This window comes from Podarcis vaucheri (genome assembly GCF_965113315.1).
Source record: "Podarcis vaucheri genome assembly, chromosome: 1".
Taxonomy (NCBI): Eukaryota; Metazoa; Chordata; class Lepidosauria; order Squamata; family Lacertidae; genus Podarcis; species Podarcis vaucheri.
The window spans coordinates 16,203,809-16,223,564 of record NC_138759.1 but is presented as its reverse complement, the minus strand read 5'-3'; the positions used below and the strand labels follow the sequence as shown (position 1 = coordinate 16,223,564).

Here is a 19,756-nt window from a genome sequence, read left to right as displayed (position 1 = left end):
AGGCAGCATGCCCAGTGGTTGGGGATTATGGGAGTGGTAGTCTAGCAACGCCTGTCCAAAAACATTTCATGGAAACTTACGGACCTTTGCTTCCTTTATTATTCATCCATTTACTTGCTGTCTTCTGTTTTGATCTTAGCTGCTGCCCTCTCAGCCAAAACTAGCTGAAATCCCAGGGTGCTTATATATGCTGAGGGTGAAAGATCCTTTCTCTACTTTAAGTAACACTTATTTCTGCCTGCTGCTTCTGTAAATATAGAACCCGTGTTTCTTTATTGAAAATGTATATGTCTGTTTCATGCAATATTTGTTCTAAGTCTCTGTCACTCTGTTCTTTATTCTTATCACTGGAATTTTGCATGACACATTTCGGGAAGAGGAAAAAATCTGTTCCGAATTAAAAACAGTTTCGGAGAGGGCAGGAGGGAGGGGGTGTGTGCATTATTAATACAGTGAAACTGCTGTCGAGAGTGGCTGCTCAGCGGACCATGATAACTTTGAGAAATTAGTCTCTTGTCAGAAATCAAAATTACGCGGGAAGCGTGCAGAAGTCCTTTTCGAATCAGGTTGCAGTAGCCACCCAAAGAGGTTTCACTGTAAATGTGTCACTTTTGTATATCTTATTGGAATGTTCTTGTGATTACATGTGTATATGTATACCCCTCAAGTACAACTGGAGGTAATATATGAGCACATGCTTTTGAAGCAAGCAAAAAAACAAACAAACAAAAAGAACCAAGTCACACAATGCGCAAACCTGCATTGTGTGCCCAGTATACTTATGAACCTTATTGTGCATACATTTTTTCAGTTTAAAAAAAGAAAGAAAGAAAGAAAAAAACTCACATTTTTTTCCCGTTACAGTTGAATGCACATTTGTCAGAATGTATTAATGCCCCAAGCACCTGTAGTTTTAAGCGTTATGGCTGCATTTTTCAGGTCAGTATATAATGATTTATATACTTGATTGAAAGTCTACAATAAGAAAACTTAATACTTATTGATAGCTCTCTCGACTGGGCTTGACGTCTCTCGTTATCCGCTAAGAGAAAGGCGCCCAGTGGCTTGAGTGATTTTGAAGTTATGTATTGGGTGATGATCAGTTTACCTGCCATAGAAATTTAAATGTGTAAACGTGTTTCTAGGAACCACAGTGTGTCAGGGTTCCAGTACTCTGTTGCTTAACATAATAGATACCTTGCATTTGGAATTTGAAAGGCACAATTTGCCCCTCAAGAAAGCAGACTGCAATTACTTAAGTTGTTTCCACAAAACTTACTACTTTTCTGCAACGAAACTTTTGGCCCTTAATACTGCTTGTGCCCAATAAAATCCACGGAAGGCTTAACCTGCTATAAGCTGCTGTCCTGCGACCTCTGCCTTTGTGCGTTTAAATGGGGTATATGTGGAGGTTTAGTGAGTGTCCTTTAAGGAGTTAAAAATGTGTCAGCCTAGGCCGGGGGTACCCAGTGTGGCCAGTGGTCCCCAAACAACTGCAGGATTCTGGGCTGGGGGGAGGACGACCCTGGTTCTTCATACCTACAACGAGTAGGTTCATTGTCTAACCCTTGGCATGCGCAAACGAAGCCACCAAGAATGAATGTGGAAGACGGTGAACTTTAAAATGAGACTTTTTGCCAGGTAGATCAATTCTTCCTTTCCTGCCATGCCATGCCTCTTGTCTTAGCTCTCCAGTGAAACCCATCGATGGTTGGACATTAGTGGGAAGTGCTCAGTCTCATACATATTGCCCATTTATTGTTCCTTTTGAGGAAATGTGCCAGAACAAGGATATGAAGAGACATTCTGCAGACCTGCAGTTTATTGCTTTTTTAATTTAAAATTTTAAACCCTCTTTAGCCCAAGTGTGAGCCCCCCAAACCCACAGGTATCCTCCTCCCCAAATTAGTGAGATTTGTAGGTGGTTTTTGGGTGGTGAGTAGCTGTGTCCAATTCCCATATAGAGCTACGGTTTTCAATATTCTTTTAAACTGGGTTATATATCTGTAGTAGGGACGTGGGTGGCGCTGTGGGTTAAACCACAGAGCCTAGGATTTGCCAATCAGAAGGTCGGCGGTTCGCCTCGCAACGGGGTGAGCTCCGGTTGCTTGGTCCCTGCTGCTGCCAACCTAGCAGTTCGAAAGCACATCAAAGTGCAAGTAGATAAATAGGTACCGCTCCGGCGGGAAGGTAAACAGTGTTTCCGTGCGCTGCTCTGCTTTGCCAGAAGCGGCTTAGTGATGCTGGCCACATGACCCGGAAGCTGTACGCTGGCTCCCTTGGCCAACAAGGCAAGATGAGCGTCACAACCCCAGAGTCAGTCACGACTGGACCTAATGGTCAGGGGTCCCTTTACCTTTATATATCTGTAGCATAGACAGGCCATAAGAGCAGTGAGGAGCAACAGGGCTGGGGCTGTAATCTTATTTTTGCTTACCTGGGAGCAAGCTCCTCTGAATTTAATACGACTTACTCCTGAGTAGGCTTGATTAGGATTACACTGTGAAGAAACCTCCAAGGGGTTCTTAACACCTGGGAAACAAAGCATTCAACAGTTTGCACACAAGCACAGTTGCTCTCAGTGGTAGAAATAGTTTGTCTTGTTGGCACTGCTTTCTGTTCCCTTATCACCAATCACTATTTTTATGTTCCGTGTTTCTGTGCGTGTGTAGATATATATTTTACTGGAATACCTATTATACAGAACATGTACAGAAATATTAAACTTGCATCTTAATTTACGCACGTCTAAAAGGTTAATTTACACAAAACTTTTTTGCATGGTGTCTCATCCCCTAAAGGGACTGAAACAAGCAGATGTACATACTCCGCATATTACTTGTTTCCTGTGTAATTGTATGTAGTAGTTATTCATACTGATGTGTGTGTTTGTAAGGATCACATATTTTCTGATTACCTAAAAGCATTAAGCAGAGCATTTAGGAAACTGTCTAAAATGGAAAATTTCACTCTCTTGAAGCAGTACTGCCATTTCTAGGGTTGATGAATTAAATTTCAATCTTTCAATCTGCTCCCCACCCCCACCCCACAAACATCTTGTTCTCTTTTTACTCAGTGAACTGGCTTGGGCTTTGTGCTAAATCATAGCGTAGCATTATGAGAACAAGCCTCAGTGAACCCGGAGCTTCTCTGTCTGTTTTCTATTTTACTATAGTTTAGTGTGTCATCTGAACCTTGACAACCTGCAGTTAATCTTAACTGTGGTTAGTGGAAACAAACCAACTTCAAACCATAGTTTATGGTTTTAACTATGGTTTAATCATAGTTAAAATTAACCAGAGTTTAGAGTTGAAAAAACACTAAACTACAACACATTTTTTTTTAAAGTGGTCTAGATACGTTTTTCTTTTTAAATCTGCTGTTAATATAGAACAGAAGGGCAGGACTCACTGAAGCTTGTCCTTGTAACACTAAACCATGGTTTAGCATTATATCCAAATGCAGCCAATGAGCATTTCCATATATAAAAGCATCAAATCCTGTTGGTTTACTTTCTCTAGTTTCCTGGGTAGACAATCCACCAAGTTCTGCTCCTGTGGAATTAACCCCTTAGGCCAATGAGTGAAGACGTTCAGGGGCTTCAGAACAGGTTGTGAGCAATGGTTTGCAGCAGCAGAACTAGACCTGTCTCCCGTTGGCCACAGGAGAGAGCAGAAGGCATACTGCTTTTCACAGTTTTTCCACCATTCTCCCTCTCTCTGCCTCACACTTCCTTCCTTTTCCTGGGAACGCGATAACCATAGAGTAGAAAAGGCAAGTAAAATAAAATGGAGCACGTAGATTTGAAAGGTATTTGTTGGCTAATTTGTTGCTTAAATTTGGCATTGTGCTTCTTGGGAAGACAGGTTGCAAATAGCCTCTTGCTGGGGAGCAAGTACCGTATTTTTCGCTCTATAACACGCACCCGACCATAACACGCACGTAGTTTTTAGAGGAGGAAAATCCGTAGGCATGCCACCCGTAGGCATTCCATCCATAACACGCACAGACATTTCCCCTTACTTTCTAGGAGGAAAAAAGTGAGTGTTATGGTGCAAAAAATACGGTAAAAATTGCCCCCTGGCAAGCTATTCTTACGTTGTTGTGGCCCCCAGACACAGTGAAGCCAGACTGTGTGGACATCTGTGATTCGCTTCCAACCTTAAAGGTTTGAAGAGAGAACAGGCCAAAGGCCTGTCAGTTCAGCATCCTGTTTTTCGTGGTGGCTAGCTAGACACATCTGGGAAGTAGGACATGAAGGGAGCAGCCTTTTCCCTAGGGCTGCCATACAGAAACATGCTGTTTCTGATCCAGGATGTATCACACAGCCTTTGACAGCCTCGTCTTCTGTGTACTTGACTAATCCCCCTTGTAATAGCAGCACCATAAGCATCTCGCAGCAGCAAATCCCAAGGATGCTATGCGAGAAGAAACTGTTTTGACCTGGATCTCCTGCCAATCACCCGCACAGGATGACCTTGGGTTCCAGTGTTAGAAACACTCTCTCCAGACCACACCATGCTTAACGGTGGAAGAGAGAGCCCAGGAACCCAGGGTCTGTGCCCCTTGGAGAATGGCCCCCACATCTCTAGGGTTCTGAGTCTTCAGGGAAGATGTAGGTTTTACAAGAGCTTCTTTACCCTTGGGTCCTCAGATGTCACTGTACCACATATCCCATTATCTCTAGTCAACTTAGCCCAACGTTCAGGGATGGTGTGAATTGCAGGTCACTTCCAGGCTCGCTGTTTTGCGGGAGGGGTTCAGTTGAATTTGCAGGCTGCCAAATTTAGGTGTGCATTGTTAAATGGGTTAAAGCAGTCTTGCACAGCAAAAAAAATTAACAATTGTGATAAGTGGGAAGGGATGGGAAAACATGCTATAGGTCAGGGATGTCCAACCAGTAGATCATGATCTACCGGTAGATACCTGGCTGATCCTGGTAGATCGTGTACAAGTTTCATGGGAAAAGCTAAAAAACCTCTGTGCAATCCTCCCCCCAAAAAACTCAACAACTCTGGGCAATCCACCCATCTCACGCATGCTCTTCCTCCCAACAATAACAATGAGTAGATCACTGCCAGTTTTTTTATACTGGGAATAGATCACAGTCTCTTGGGAGTTGGACATGCTTGCTTTAGATATTGTGGGACGAGTGTTTTCTCCTGCTCTGGAGGGTAGGACTCCAACCAACGGCTTCAAGTTACAAGAAATGGGATTCTAACTAAACACCAGGAAAAACTTTCTGACAGTAAGAGCTGTTCCGCAGTGGAACGGTCTCTCTCTGGAGGTTGTGGACTCTCCTTCCTTGTAGGTTTTTAAGCAGAGGTTGGATGGGCGTCTGTCAGGGATGCTTTAGTTGAGCCCAAGGGGGCTGGACTAGGTGACTCTTGGGGTCCCTTCCAACTCTACAATTCTATGAGAAAAATCAATTGATGGGTAGTTGTACAACCGTGCAAATCTAATTGGGCTGGAGGCTTCCTAATTGGCAGATGCCGTAACAGCCACTGGGCAAGCCGGTTGAATGCTTAATTAGCAGATTGTGTGGAGGCACGTCTACCTCTGGGGACCTATGGTGGAAGAACTCTTGCTTATATGGCCAGCAATTGAAGGACAGGTTAGAAGAGGAAGCAGCTGAGCAATTCAGGACTCACCTTAACAAACACTGTAGAAAAATAGGGTTCCTGCCCCTTTGTTCGTCCCCTCAATGTACTGTTTAAATGAAATAAATAGGGATATTTTTCCCCACTGGCAAGGTTTGGTGGATTGAGCCTTTACCTTTGGAAGGCTGTTGTGTATGTGTGTGTGTGTGTGTTTTGGTGCTTACACAAATGGTTCTGAAATGCATTTTAAAACAAAAACCTCTTTTTGCATGGTAGTTTTAAAGCCACGCAGGAGGGGTTTTGGGTGGGGCTCCAGCACCGCTGAATGGAAGGTGAATTCAGGCTGTGTTTGCACATCATGCTAAGCCACAGATTACAGTGAAGCGCATGAGCAGGAATGAGCTGCAGCAAGGCTTGGGCTCATGCGCTCCCCATGCCAGGAGGAGTTCAGAGGCTTTTGCTTCTGCAGTTACTTAACCACAGTTGGCCATGGCAGGCAAACTGCAGTATTAACCATGGCCAAGAGACTGATACTGATGAACTGGAAGAATGGAGATACAATTCCCCTTAATCAATGATTGACAACGTGAGATTGGCAACATATGGACAAGCAGCTTATAGACGCAGACTTTCTTTGGATAGATACAGTGACATTTGGAATGCGTTTACACAGAATATATTAGGTTATTGACAATTATATGTGTATTAGGATAACAAGGATATTCTCATCTGTATATTAATGTGTGGTGATGTAACAGTATTTTTCTTTATTTTTCCATTCTCCCTTTTTTTCTTACCCTTTTTTAATAAAAGAAATTCTCTTCATAAAATGTTAAAAAAAACACACCCTATGGTTAGGTTAAAGTAGCTGCCCCTCATGGCCGTGGTACTCTCCAGACGTTGATGGACTACAAAACCCATCAGCCCTGGCAGTATGACCAATGGACAAGGATGATGGGAGTTGTAGTCCAGGAGCATCCAGAGGGCATCAGGTTGGGGGAGGCTGCCTTACAACAATCTAGCTTCAACACCTGGGCCATGAAAGGCAGGAGCACACAAGCTCAAGGCTCCCTGTTGCGTGTTGCTTGCTCGTGCACATTGCACCAACCTATGGCTTAGCAGGATGTGCAAATGCGGTCTCTGTGTTGTGTGTCTTTATTATTATCAAAGCAGGTTTGTTGCAATAATATGCCTGAGAAATGCATCATTGGGCCAGACCTATGGTGGGTGGGTTGGTGCTACATTGAATGCAGGGTTGGCTAAGAAATGAAGTTGGCTAAATCATGTTCTTTGTCACAGGGAACAAACCAGCAAGTTAAAGCACATGAAGCCACCTCAGCAGTGCAGCATGTAGACTTATTGAAAGAGTGGAGTAATTGTCTAGAAAATAAGGTACATCTCCTCCTCACCTTATCTGCATTACTTTTATGTTTTATGCGTCTAGCAGGGATGCCATTGTAGGAGTTTGGAACGGCCGCTGAAATACTTCTCTGTTTCCAAAAGCAATGAATTGTGTAGCTGCAAGATTTTTGTTCTTAAGGTTTGAAAAACAAGAAGTCTTCTAAAGAGGTTTTCATTAACTGGTAGAATGTGCATAATATAGATAGGTAAACTTGTCTTTCACTCCCAACTGGTTAATTATAATTCCCCCCCCCCCCCATTGGGCTGCCTTACAAAGACCGGCAAGTAAGAAAAACCTACGCTATTAAAACCTGCATTGCTGCTTGATTTTAAGGATGTCTTTAATGTGGGCATTTCCAACAGCTCAGCATAGAGCGAGAGGCCATAACTCGGTATTAGACCCCCTCATACTTTACAGGCACAAGGTGTCAACTTCCATTCTGTGGCATCTCAGTTTTAAAGGGTCTTGCTTGGGTAGACTTGGCAGGCGTAGCCAATGTGGTGCCTTTGAGATGTTATTGAACTACGACTCCTATCATCCCTAGCCAGCATGCTCAATCTTCAAGGATGATGGGAGTTGTAGTCTCACAACATCTGGAGAGTACACTTGAATCAGTAAACCCATATCTCTCTTTCGTTGTAGAAAAGCCCCCCCCCCCCGCATAATAACCTCTTCTTCTTCTTCTTCTTCTTCTTCTTCTTCTTCTTCTTCTTCTTCTATACCACCCTTCATCTGTAGATTTCTGGGCGATTCACAGCATAAAAAGACAAGATAAAAACACAAAATACATAATAAGAACAAGAATAAGAACAAAACAAACCAATAACCCCCTCCCCCACTAGACAGTTTAATATACGTGTCTCTCTGTGTGTTGGTTTTTGTTAATTTGGTTAAATAATAAAATGGAGAATTCCCTGGATGCCTAGATCTAGGTTTGAAATAGCCATGGGTGTTGCTCTAAGTTGATTCATTTTTCTACTTAGGGACTAATATGTAGTTATAGTTCACATTTATTGCTGCCATCTCCAAAGCCCCCAAGAGCAAAAGGGAAAAAACAACAACCCCTGATTGGCCTGCTCCCTTTTCGCATCTCACTGTGTTCATGGTGCAAACAAAGCTCTGGAGTGGAGTATGGTGGGGAAATGGACTCCTGACTTAATTCAATGCAAACTGATCAGGTATTCAGAAAACGGAAGTCCCATATGTGGTTTAAGAAGTGAGAGGTTTGGTTGGCTGGACTAGTAAGTTAAAATTTAAAACTTACTTTTTTCTTCCAAATCAGCATAAGTAAGTTGAACAAAAGTAAATCGTTAGCAATCAAAGGAGAAAACACACACTTACTGGAATAAAATTACGTATGATTGTTCTGTAGGGTTGTTTCATGTCTCGTTTGTTTATTTGTGAGATTTCTATCCTGCCTACATAAAAGGCAGGTTTGACAGATTAAAAAAACAAAAAACAGCCATCCTCAGCAGTCCCCTTATCAAAGAATCTTTTCTTTTTGCTCTTATTTTTGCTCTACTGAGCTGTAATCTGTGCAGCAGACTTCAAAAGCCATTTCCTTTCCCTGGGGAACTGTGGGAACTGTAGTTCTGTGAGCATGGCTAAAGATATTTTTAAAAGGTCTCAATGTCCTTGTTGTTGTTTAGTCGTTTAGTCGTGTCCGACTCTTCGTGACCCCCATGGACCAGAGCCCGCCAGGCACTTCTGTCTTCCACTGCCTCCCGCAGTTTGGTCAAACTCATGCTGGTAGCTTCGAGAACACTGTCCAACCATCTCGTCCTCTGTCGTCCCTTTCTTGTGCCCTCCATCTTTCCCAACATCAGGGTCTTTTCCAGGGAGTCTTCTCTTCTCATGAGGTGGCCAAAGTATTGGAGCCTCAGCTTCAGGATCTGTCCTTCCAGTGAGCACTCAGGGCTGATTTCCTTCAGAATGGATAGGTTTGATCTTCTTGCAGTCCATGGGACTCTCAAGAGTCTCCTCCAGCACCATAATTCAAAAGCATCAATTCTTCGGCGATCAGCCTTCTTTGTGGTCCAGCTCTCCTTACTAAACTACAATTCCCATGATTTTTTGGAGGAAGCCACAACTGTTAAACTGATACCAGACTGCCATCTTACATAGCTATACCCTGAGTAGCATAGTAGAAAAGATTGGGGTGGACGACGACAACCATTTTCATTCAAAAAGGTTCTCTCAAAAGACCCAGCAGTACCTCTGAGTAGTATCTATAATCTGCAGATGCAGTTATACAGTTGGTACTTCAGATTGGCACTGATTTTACCATTTTCTTTGGTTGAAGTTGCCAGATTAATTCTCACTTAGAAAATTTTCCAAAGTAGGATGACAACCCCTCCCCAGTTTTACAAGACGGAAACTTCTTTCAAAAAGGATCTCGCAGCTAACAATCCAAATTCAAATTTTGAACCCCTCGCCCCCTCTCTAATAAAACCTATTAGCTGATGAAAGAGATTTTATTCTTTTAGCCCGAGGCAATAGTGATAAGCATTTTATCAAATCTGGTACAAGCTGAGAAGTTTGCTCATTTGTCGTTGGGTTTCTAAAAATAGCCTTCTGAAATAATCAGGGAATTTAGTGCGCTAATGTATTAGACAGCTTGTCCAGTGCGAAATAGCTGGAATATAACTGGCAAATGCCACAAGATTTTTGGGTTTGGGTTTGGGTTTTTGTTTTGTTTTGTTTTGGTGCAGAAGAGGAACCTGAAAAATGATGTTTTTCTTCAGATGTTTACCAAGAAAACCCCTTTGTTCAGCCCTTTGAGCAGGGGTCAGCAAACTTTTTTTTACAGCAGGGGGCCAGTCCACTGTCCCTCAGACCTTGTGGGGGGGCCAGACTTATTTTTGGGGGGAGGGGGAATGAACGAATTCCTATGCCCCACAAATAACCCAGAGGTGCATTTTAAATAAAAGGACACATTATACTCATGTAAAAACGCGCTGATTCCCGGACCGTCCGTGGGCCGGATTTAGAAGGCGATTGGGCCGGATCCGGCCTTAGTTTGCCTACTCATGCCTTTGAGGATGGCAAAGGTCTGTTCCCTTCTCAGATGTCAAAAGAAAACCAGCATGTATTATGCCCTCATCTCTCCTACTACTTTTAACAAAACTAGATTCGGTTTTGGTTTTTTAACCCCTCGGCTTGGGTATGTGTGTTGGCATGGTGAGTGCACTTAACTGCGATGTCTCAGAGGAATCTGGGCTGAATGCTCAAATCACTCATAGATCCAGGAACCAACAGGAAAGCCAAGAGCAGATTGAAGACTGAAATCCTAGGGTTGACAAACTATCCTTGAATTATGCCATCTCAGTGGGCCGACCAATCTGCCCGTCAAATCCCCCACCTCCTTAGTATTTCTGCATCTTAAAAGCACCTGCTCATACACAAATTCATTTTGGGGGCAAGGAGAAAGAAGCATTTTTTTGTTTTGTTTTGGCAAGGAAGTGTGGATTTATTGCAAAATGAAGGACAACCACTTTTATAAAGAGTTTGACCCCTCTTGTGTTAGAAAACCCAGATGCTTTCATCCTTATCAATACTGGCACAGGTGTGCTTTTACTGTAACTGATAGGCAGCATTGTGTCAGAAACATCTGAGAAACCTTCCCTACTTTTTTAAGATGGATCACAAATGGTGGTCCTAGGCAGTCTGTGGTGGTATTTCAGGTACATAAATACCCTCTCTAGCTGTTTCCTTTTTTTGCTGTTTTGCTGATGAATGCTGAATGCAATCTTCACGTTTTGCCAGGACGAGAGGGCAGGGTTCCAGGTGCGAGATGGTTGAAGGGAAGAAAAGCACTGATGAATAGTGCAAAGATCCTCACAGTGACTGAAAAATGATAGTCAGCTGTTCTTTGTGGTTCCAGCACAGTCCAGTAGGTGCGCTAAGTATTTTCCGACAACAAAGCACAAGCTGATTTCTTTTAGATGATATCATCAGTGCACACCCCTGTTCTTTCATATTGCTCCCTAAGTATGTATCTTTCATTCATGGAAATCATTACAGGCTGGTTTTGACTTGTGTCCTTTACTGAAGAACCATTGAAATACGATTCTTAAAGCAGCCACAGCCTATTTCTTTTTAGGCACCAAGTGGGGTGAAGCAATTTTAATCATCCTCTTTTCTGTTTTCCTTTTCGGTCATCGTTTTCTTCTGTAAGTCTTTCTACTGGCCTGTCTGTTGTAAAGGACTTAGATGCCCAGTATGGATTGCCCTCAAATAGTGCAGTTCCCTTATCTCCAGAAATCAAAGCCTTGGGAACGACCAACTAAATAAGTGAAACTTGCTTAGAAGTTAAGAGTTATGACCAGAATTGTACTCCTCCTTTTAATCCAGGGGAAGGAGGAAGAAGAAGAAATCTGCTTTCAGGAAGGGCTAGAAAATACACGAAACACAGTGAAGATATATTTTATTTGGAACGCTCCTCCTTGTTTGTGAGAGATGGCTGGTTCTTTTTCTGTACGTCTGGTGGGAGTAATTGTAGATTATTCTCCCCCTCCCTCTAGGTGGCCATGCTCCAGAATGAAAGTTTGGAAAAGAACAAGAGTATACAAACTTTACATAATCAGATTTGTAGCTTTGAAATAGAAATTGAGAGGCAGAAGGAAATGCTGCGGAGTAATGAGTCCAAAATACATCACTTACAGGTAAGTTATTGATTTCTTCCCGTGCTTGAGCAGACCAGGGTGAGCATTTTTCTGCTCTTTGCCTTCCTGTTTGCAGAGCCAAGTATGACAATTCAGGCCGTAGTCCTATATACACTTTCCTAGGAATAAGTCCAGTCGAACACGTCTGTTGCCATTTACTTTGCTGCTACGAAGGCTTATTGGGGTGGGTTGTACTAGCGTTCAATACAATCCATGCACGTTTATTTACTTTAAATGCTTGCATCATAGCAGTTTCCGCATCCTCCTTCAGTAATAGTGAGTCGTCCTGTATTCCCTCGTCTGTTGTTTCCCTTAGAGGTTTCCTTTTAAATATTATTTTTTTAAAAAAACACGATTTATTCTTTTCATTTAAAGCGAGTGATAGACAGCCAAGCTGAGAAGCTGAAAGAACTGGACAAAGAGATCCGTCCCTTCCGACAGAACTGGGAGGAGGCAGACAGCATGAAGAGCAGCGTCGAGTCTCTCCAGAACAGAGTGACTGAGCTGGAAAGCGTCGATAAGAATGCCGGTCAAGGAAATAGGAATGCAGGTAAAAAATAATTTTTTTAAAAAAAAACCTGAGCACAAAGCCAGCAAGGAACTTGCCTGGCAGATCCTGTCAAAATAACTAATAAGGTGCATTCTGAAGTGGAACTCTTGCTGGGGATGTTTCCCCTCTGAAGACAAGCAATAACTGCAAACCTTGTAGTTTCTTGAGAGCTGTCTGCTTAATAGCCATCTCAGAAGTTCATCCCCATTGTGTCTGTGTTACAGCACCAATTGAGGGCCTTAGCCTATGCGATTCCCTTGCCAAACCATGTGGCTGTCAGAGAAAACCAGGCTATGCAGTTTTGTTGTGTGGCCCAACCCCTTAATAACGAACTTCATGAGTCCTCTTTATACCTTGCCTTTGAAACCTGAAATTTTGTGTTTCCAGGGCCCACCTTATTCCTGTGGTTGTAACCCGTTTTAACTCTGACTCTTGAGAGCCAGTGTGGTGTAGTGGTTAAGAGAGGTAGTCTCGTAATCTGGGGAACTGGGTTCGCGTCTCCGCTCCTCCACATGCAGCTGCTGGGTGACCTTGGGCCAGTCACACTTCTTTGAAGTCTCTCAGCCTCACTCACCACACAGAGTGTTTGCTGTGGGGGAGGAAGGGAAAGGAGGATGTTAGCTGCTTGGAGATTCCTTAAGGGGAGTGAAAGGCGGGATATCAAATCCAAACTCTTCTTCTCTCTTTAATCTTGAATTTTAATTTGTTGTGACCTGCTGGTGAAGGGTGGGTGATAAATTTGATGGAAATAACAACTTTTAGATGCTCCTCATAACAGACATTAGTACCTCCCAAACAAGTTGCTGGCATGCTTTTTCAGCCGCTGTGATGGAAAAAGCATAATCAGTATTCAAAAGCATAATCGGTTTTCAAAAATGTCATCATTCCCCCCCCCCAAAAAAAATCCTTTATAGTCTCCCCATTTATAATCTGTGGCTGCTTTTACTATAGGGTTTACAGTCTTTTATGTGTAGTTCAGAGGGATGTTTCATCTGAGCATCACCATGATAAAGTAAAGGACGCCTTTGCCTTATTCTGTGAACAAAGTAATAAAAACCACAAATTAGCAATATGACGCAGGCCTTTCTTAGCGGCTTACCTGATACGGTTTGGTTCAAACGTGAATCAGCAAGAAAAAAAAACTTTTATGAAGAATAAGCCATCTGTTAATGCACCTTGCTTGGACTGTTGTGTAAATATGCAGTCCATTCATTGCTGAACAGTAGTATATCGATCTATAACTCAGTGCTCAGGCTGGGATGCTGCGCCTGCTGGCGACAGGTGGAATTTCACCAGTGCACAGGGCAATTTCCCCCTTGCCACCTGAAAAGGGGGGGGGGCACAATGGGGCACAGCCATTTAGACTTACGTTGCTGGAGACCATGAATTTTGAAAATTGATTCTGGAGTCCCATAGAGCAGGTCTCTTATTCAGCTGAGATCACAGAGAATATATACAGGCATTAAGCATATAACTTATCCTCCTCTGAGTTGATTGCTATAGTACCTCTGATATGGCTTTGAACCACAGTTGTTGTATGTTGCAAGCAAGGAAGTGCTTTGTGCTCCTCTTTTGCTTGTGGGCTTCCCATAGGCTTATGGTTGGCCGCTGTCAGAGCAGGGTGCTATGTAAGCCTTCGGTCTGAACCAGCAAGCCCCTTTTTATGTTCTTACGTTGTTAAAATACCAACAAGTCTACCAGCTGTCTACCAGCTCCACCTGGTACGAAGGCTAAGACCCTACCTGCACACAAACTGTCTCACCAGAGTGGTGCATGCTCTAGTTATCTCCCGCTTGGACTACTGCAATGCGCTCTGCGTGGGGCTACCTTTGAAGGTGACCCGGAAACTGCAATTAATCCAGAATGCGGCAGCTAGACTGGTGACTGGGAGCGGCCGCCGAGACCACATAACACCAGTCCTGAGAGATCTGCATTGGCTCCCAGTACGTTTCCGAGCACAATTCAAAGTGTTGGTGCTGACCTTTAAAGCCCTAAATGGCCTCGGTCCGGTATACCTAAAGAAGTATCTCCACCCCCATCGTTTAGCCTGGACACTGAGATCCAGCACCGAGAGCCTTCTGGCGGTTCCTTCGTTGCGAGAAGTGAGGTTACAGGGAACCAGGCAGAGGGCCTTCTCCGTAATGGCACCCGCCCTGTGGAACGCCCTCCCTTCAGATGTGAAGGAAATAAGCAGCTATCCTATCTTTAAAAGACATCTGAAGGCAGCCCTTTTTAGGGAAGTTTTTAATATTTAATGCTGTATAGTTTTTAACACTCGACTGGGAGCCGCCCAGAGTGGCTGGGGAAACTCAGCCAGATGGGCGGGGTATAAATAATAAATTATTATATTATTATTAACAAGTACTAGTTGTGGCAAGTGGGGTGGGATGTTGCTTACCTGGCTTCCTAATGCCCAGGTCGCTGCTAGTAACCAAGACAGGCAAGGCATTGGAGAGGTTGGGGCAGATGCAGCAGGGAAGGGGATCAGCCGTTCCTGCTGCTGTGTCCACATTTTGCTGACCTCTCCACTGCCCTGCCCCTCTTTCCTTGGTTCCTAGCAGCCACCTCCGGGTTGGGAACCAGGTAAGTCATCCCACCACACCCAGTTCTGCCTACTGTGGATGCTATTGTGCACCTTTCTTTAACGCTTAGTCAAAATTGCAAGGTTTTTCTTCTTTTTTTGCAACTTGCACAGAGCAAAATGTCACGGTGAAAGCACTGTGGACTAAGCATTAGTTAGAAACTGGCAGTGAGGTGTGCCTTGTCTTAAGGCTGTGTTTTGGGTCATGTTGTCAAAGTATTGCTTTCTTTCTTTGCATTTTTGTTGCTGATAACATTTCATATTGAGCTTTTTACATCTTTTTTGCACTTGGAATACATCTTGTCTGCACGAGCAGTAATGTAATGTAGTGTGTGTGTGTGTGTGTGTGTGTGTGTAGGCTAACTGCTGAGATCCATCGTATTACATTGCTCACGTTGTGTTTTCAGGTCCCAAGGAAAAAGAAGCCCAATATCATTTTTAAAAACTGACCTGAAAACCCACCTGAATAAATGTTTTTCCTTGATAATGTTTGGGTTTTCTCTCTTTTCCTTCCAGGTCTGCTAGAATCCCAGTTATCTAGGCATGATCAGATGCTGAGCGTCCACGACATCCGATTGGCTGATATGGATCTCCGCTTTCAAGTTTTGGAAACGGCCAGCTACAATGGAATATTGATCTGGAAAATCCGAGATTATAAACGTCGGAAGCAAGAGGCGGTCATGGGGAAGACGTTGTCCTTATACAGTCAACCTTTTTATACGGGGTACTTCGGCTATAAGATGTGTGCCAGAGTTTATCTCAACGGAGACGGCATGGGGAAAGGGACGCATTTGTCCTTGTTCTTTGTCATCATGCGGGGAGAATACGACGCGTTGCTTCCGTGGCCCTTCAAGCAAAAAGTCACCCTTATGTTGATGGATCAAGGACCTTCCAGGCGTCATTTAGGGGATGCGTTCAAACCAGACCCCAACAGCAGTAGTTTCAAGAAGCCCACCGGAGAAATGAATATTGCTTCTGGCTGCCCAGTCTTCGTTGCACAGACTGTTCTAGAAAACGGAACATATATTAAAGATGATACTATTTTTATTAAAGTCATAGTGGATACATCGGACCTACCAGACCCCTGACGTATAGCAGAGAGGCAGATTCAACAGAAGACAACTCCATTTGGGGCTCTTTTTTATATCTACCTGTCTTCAATAAGAGGTCCCTAAAGCTCAGAGGGGACCACCTTGTGTTAACAGAAGGAAGCGTTTGGAGGCATAAATTTGCATAGGGGTCCAATGGCAAACGTAGCAACCCATTAAGAAGTCATACCATGGTATATTTTCTAATTAAAACTAATAGGAACACTTCAAGTTCTGACAAGTCACTTAATCCTCACGAGGACAAACGATTACAGTCAGAAAACCTTTTCGTAATTTATTGGTAATCTCTAATCGGTTGGGGGGGGGGAAAGACAAAAATATCCCTTGCTGGAAAAGACATGAAACTTTTATTCCTTTTTAACTAGAAAACAAAAGTAAAAGTTCACACGTGGGTTAGCTAGAAACTGTCAGCATGTTAAGTTAAAAAAGAAGAAGAAGAAATTATGAAGTAACATTGCAGTTAAAAGATATTATTACTTTGAAAATCGATAAGTGCAATCCTGTCTGAAATACAGCATATTGTTTATTTTTAAGGCCTCTCCTGGTCTCTGTTTTAAAATAATTACTTTGCCAGAAGACCTCGACAGAATGTCCAGATCTTCTCGAAAGTGTCTAAATCAGAGTCATATTTTTGTTTAGAGTTCTATTAATTGCTACAGAAAAAAAAGCATTTTATTTTAAAACTGTTGATAGACTGATATTTCTTGGAAGAAAAAACAAAGATCAAATGCAGGTTATCACTTGTGATATGAAAAGAAACTATTCAACTACAGCTGTTATTTCTCTTTAGAAATGTAAACCTAACAATATATGTCGTAGTTAATGACACTATTTCAAAATTAAGAAAAAATAATCACTCATGGATGCTGTGCATCATTATCAGATTTATAATTTTCACCCTAAAATAGGGCATTTGTTGAACTTTGGAGTTCTAAACGGAATCCTGTATGTTTTTAAAGTTCTGCCTCATGCGCTCAGACCAAGCTCTATAAAAATATATCTATATATCTATATATAATCTATTTTTTTGCTAAAGCATAAATGTGCAACATATTTTTGGTGTTTGAGAAGGGGGCATAGTGCTGAGTAATACCTTTATAGGAAACCTGCTAATTGATCCTCTGCTTAGAAATTAACCGCATCGTGCAGAGGACAATCCGTTAGGAGAAAGCAGTGTCTTAATGGAAAAACGGTGGCTTGCATGCAATTCATGTGCCTTAGCTGTAACGTGCTGCTTTATAGCTCATAGCTTTGTATTCAGATTTTAAGTTCAGATTCCTGAAATGGTCATTTTTTTTAACTGGACTTTAGGCATAATGTGCTGACTGGTCTGTAAAAACCCACGCCAATATTTTTCGCGAGATACGGAAACAGAAGCCCAACAGCTGCGCTTCTGACTTAACCAGATATTCCATCCGTTCAGTGTTGTGGAATACTACTTCTTCAGGTGCTATATATATATATTTGGTGCACGGTGCTCCTATGGAGCCAGGACTTCTGACAGCGCCCCTGTTTCCAAGGAGAGCGGCTGTTCAATGATGCCATGCTCCTAGGTAGCAGAGCCAACATCATTTCAAACTAGCTCGGTTTCAGAATTTGCAAGGGGATGTATTCAGGGGGGTTGGTTTTCTGGCGGGTGCGACATGCATCCCTGCAGGGAAAACCTACAGGACCCTGTTCTTATAAACTACTACCTGAGCCTTTACTAGGAAGCATCTTTCCCAGCCTTCGAATCATGCTGATTGCAACCCACAGAACTTACCGACTTCTGTTTTTAATAGTCCCTTGTGCGACTAGTAAGTCTAATGGCATCACTTGACCTGTACTACACCAACCATGTGGGTGCTGCTTTTTAATTGCATGGGTGGCTGTGTAACACTTAGAGTGCTCCCCCTGGACAGAGCTGATGTGCACGCGGGCAGAGGGATCGTGGCCCCCGCTTTCCTAACCAGTCAATTGTTGTACCCACTCAACCTTTCCGCTTCGGTCGGGTGTTATAGCCAGAGGTCCATGTCTAGGGCTCAGTTGAAACCTCACGTCATTGTAGTTAAGTTCCTTGCTCTTGCCATTGTCTTTTATGGCTGTGCCTTTTCACTCAGTGCCTGCCAAAGGCTCCCCCCCCCTTTTCGTTCTGTTAACAAATATATACGTACCGTGCATGCCGAGTGAACCTCGTGGGGTTATTTTATTTTATTCTTATTTTTTCCCAGGCGCCTGCTTAAGTACTGCCTGCTGCCTGGCAGCCAAAGCATTCAGTAGCAACCTGTCTTCCTCTTCTTGCCTTCCATGGTTCAAAGTACTGTATTTTTCTCTTATGGTACTAACTTAGCTGTGTCCGCTGGTGCCAGCTGCCGCGAGAAAGGCAAGCGTCAAAATCCTAGCTCTGACACGAAAGGAAGACTTCTCCTGCCGAAGAGACAACCTGGCGCAGTTTTACGCAGGCCAGTGTAAACCCATAACCTTCTGCTTTAGAGGAAAATGTTAAGTTGGCTTGTGGTACTCTTTTAATAGTCATGAATGTAGGCAGCTGAGCTTTTGTATATGCATTACAGAATTTTACTGAAAACAGGATTCCCTAGTGGAAATGTCCAAAGGGCTCACCCTCCTCATTGCTATTACGTCATGGGCATTTTACGAGCGCGGTCTTCTACGAACAGTTTATGTCCTGTTTGAATATGATACTGCTAGAGGACGACCCAGACCCTGTGCAGTGCAGAATTCCTTTCAAAACATCTCTTTATTTTTGAAACCCTAGAAAATGTGAATGGAGTAGAAGTCAGTGCAGACCCTCTTTTTTTCCTGAGCCCACAGAAGTCTAATTTTCAGCTTGTAAACTCAAGTCAACTCTCTGATGTGCTTACAGTTCTATGTTTTCGCTTTATGGTGTTTAAATTAAGTCAACAGCTTCTTAAATCTTGTTGGGCCGTATCCTGATTGGGACCTCGGCATTTAAATGTTACTACATTTAAAGAAGGCTGAACATCAGAGTAAATACAGCACCAGCTATGACACTGGTTGCTATAATTATTTTCCCTCCATCGTGGCGTGGATTTTTTACTTTCTTTCTGCCATCCTCATTATATCAAATGCTCCTCATATAACTCATAGTACAGATTCTCTCCGTTGTTAAAAAGCAATCCCTCCCACAACCCTGCAAGAAAAGAGGTAGCTTGGACTACCAAAAGGGTTGGGTGGGATTTTGACTTTCAAACATGGTGCTGTTTACAACATACATGACTTTTGGGACTCCCGTTTCCACATCACAACTTGCTTTGTCACTCACTTCAAGCCAAGTGTTTTTTGGGGGCTGTGCATCTTAGCAAAATCATGTTCAGCTCAGGATACTGGCCACTAATCTTAGGTGAAGTATGCAGTCTGCCATGTTGTAAGTAGGTTATATATCACAGTACAGTGGTACCTTGGTTTACAAATTTAATCCGTTCCAGAAGTCCGTTCTTAAACCAAGGCATGCTTTCCCATAGCAGCGGGGGACTCAATTTACAAATGGAACACACTCAACAGGAAGCAGAACATGTGTGGTGTAGTGATTAAGAGCGGTAGTCTCGTAATCTGGGGAACCGGGTTTGCTTCCCTGCTCCTCCACATGCGGCTGCTAGGTGACCTTGGGCCAGTCACATTTCTCTGAAGTCTCTCAGCCCCACTCACCTCACAGAGTGTTTGTTGTGGGGGAGGAAGGGAAAGGAGAATGTTAGCCGCTTTGAGACTCCTTAAAGGAGGCTTGACAACCATATGTCAGGAGTGCTCTGATGGTGTTTCCTGCTTGGCAGGGGGTTGGACTCGATGGCCCTGGTGGTGATAAATCGGGATATCAAATCCAAACTGCTTCCAA

General features: G+C 43.2%; 1 protein-coding gene across 2 annotated transcripts in view; it reads left to right on the top strand.

Moving 5' to 3' along the window:
- The window catches only part of TRAF3 (TNF receptor associated factor 3), a 47,924-nt gene extending 28,389 nt beyond the window's left edge, over positions 1-19,535 (top strand). The window contains exons 6-10 of one of the 2 annotated variants that reach the window (XM_082218079.1): positions 865-939; positions 6,900-6,992; positions 11,526-11,666; positions 12,042-12,216; positions 15,314-19,535. In XM_082218079.1, the coding sequence (XP_082074205.1) occupies positions 865-939; positions 6,900-6,992; positions 11,526-11,666; positions 12,042-12,216; positions 15,314-15,885 (1,056 nt within the window). In that variant the 3' untranslated portion in view covers positions 15,886-19,535. The remainder of the gene's footprint in view (positions 1-864; positions 940-6,899; positions 6,993-11,525; positions 11,667-12,041; positions 12,217-15,313) is intronic. The other variant, XM_082218078.1, reaches the window with a different exon arrangement.
- Positions 19,536-19,756: the final 221 nt, after the last annotated feature.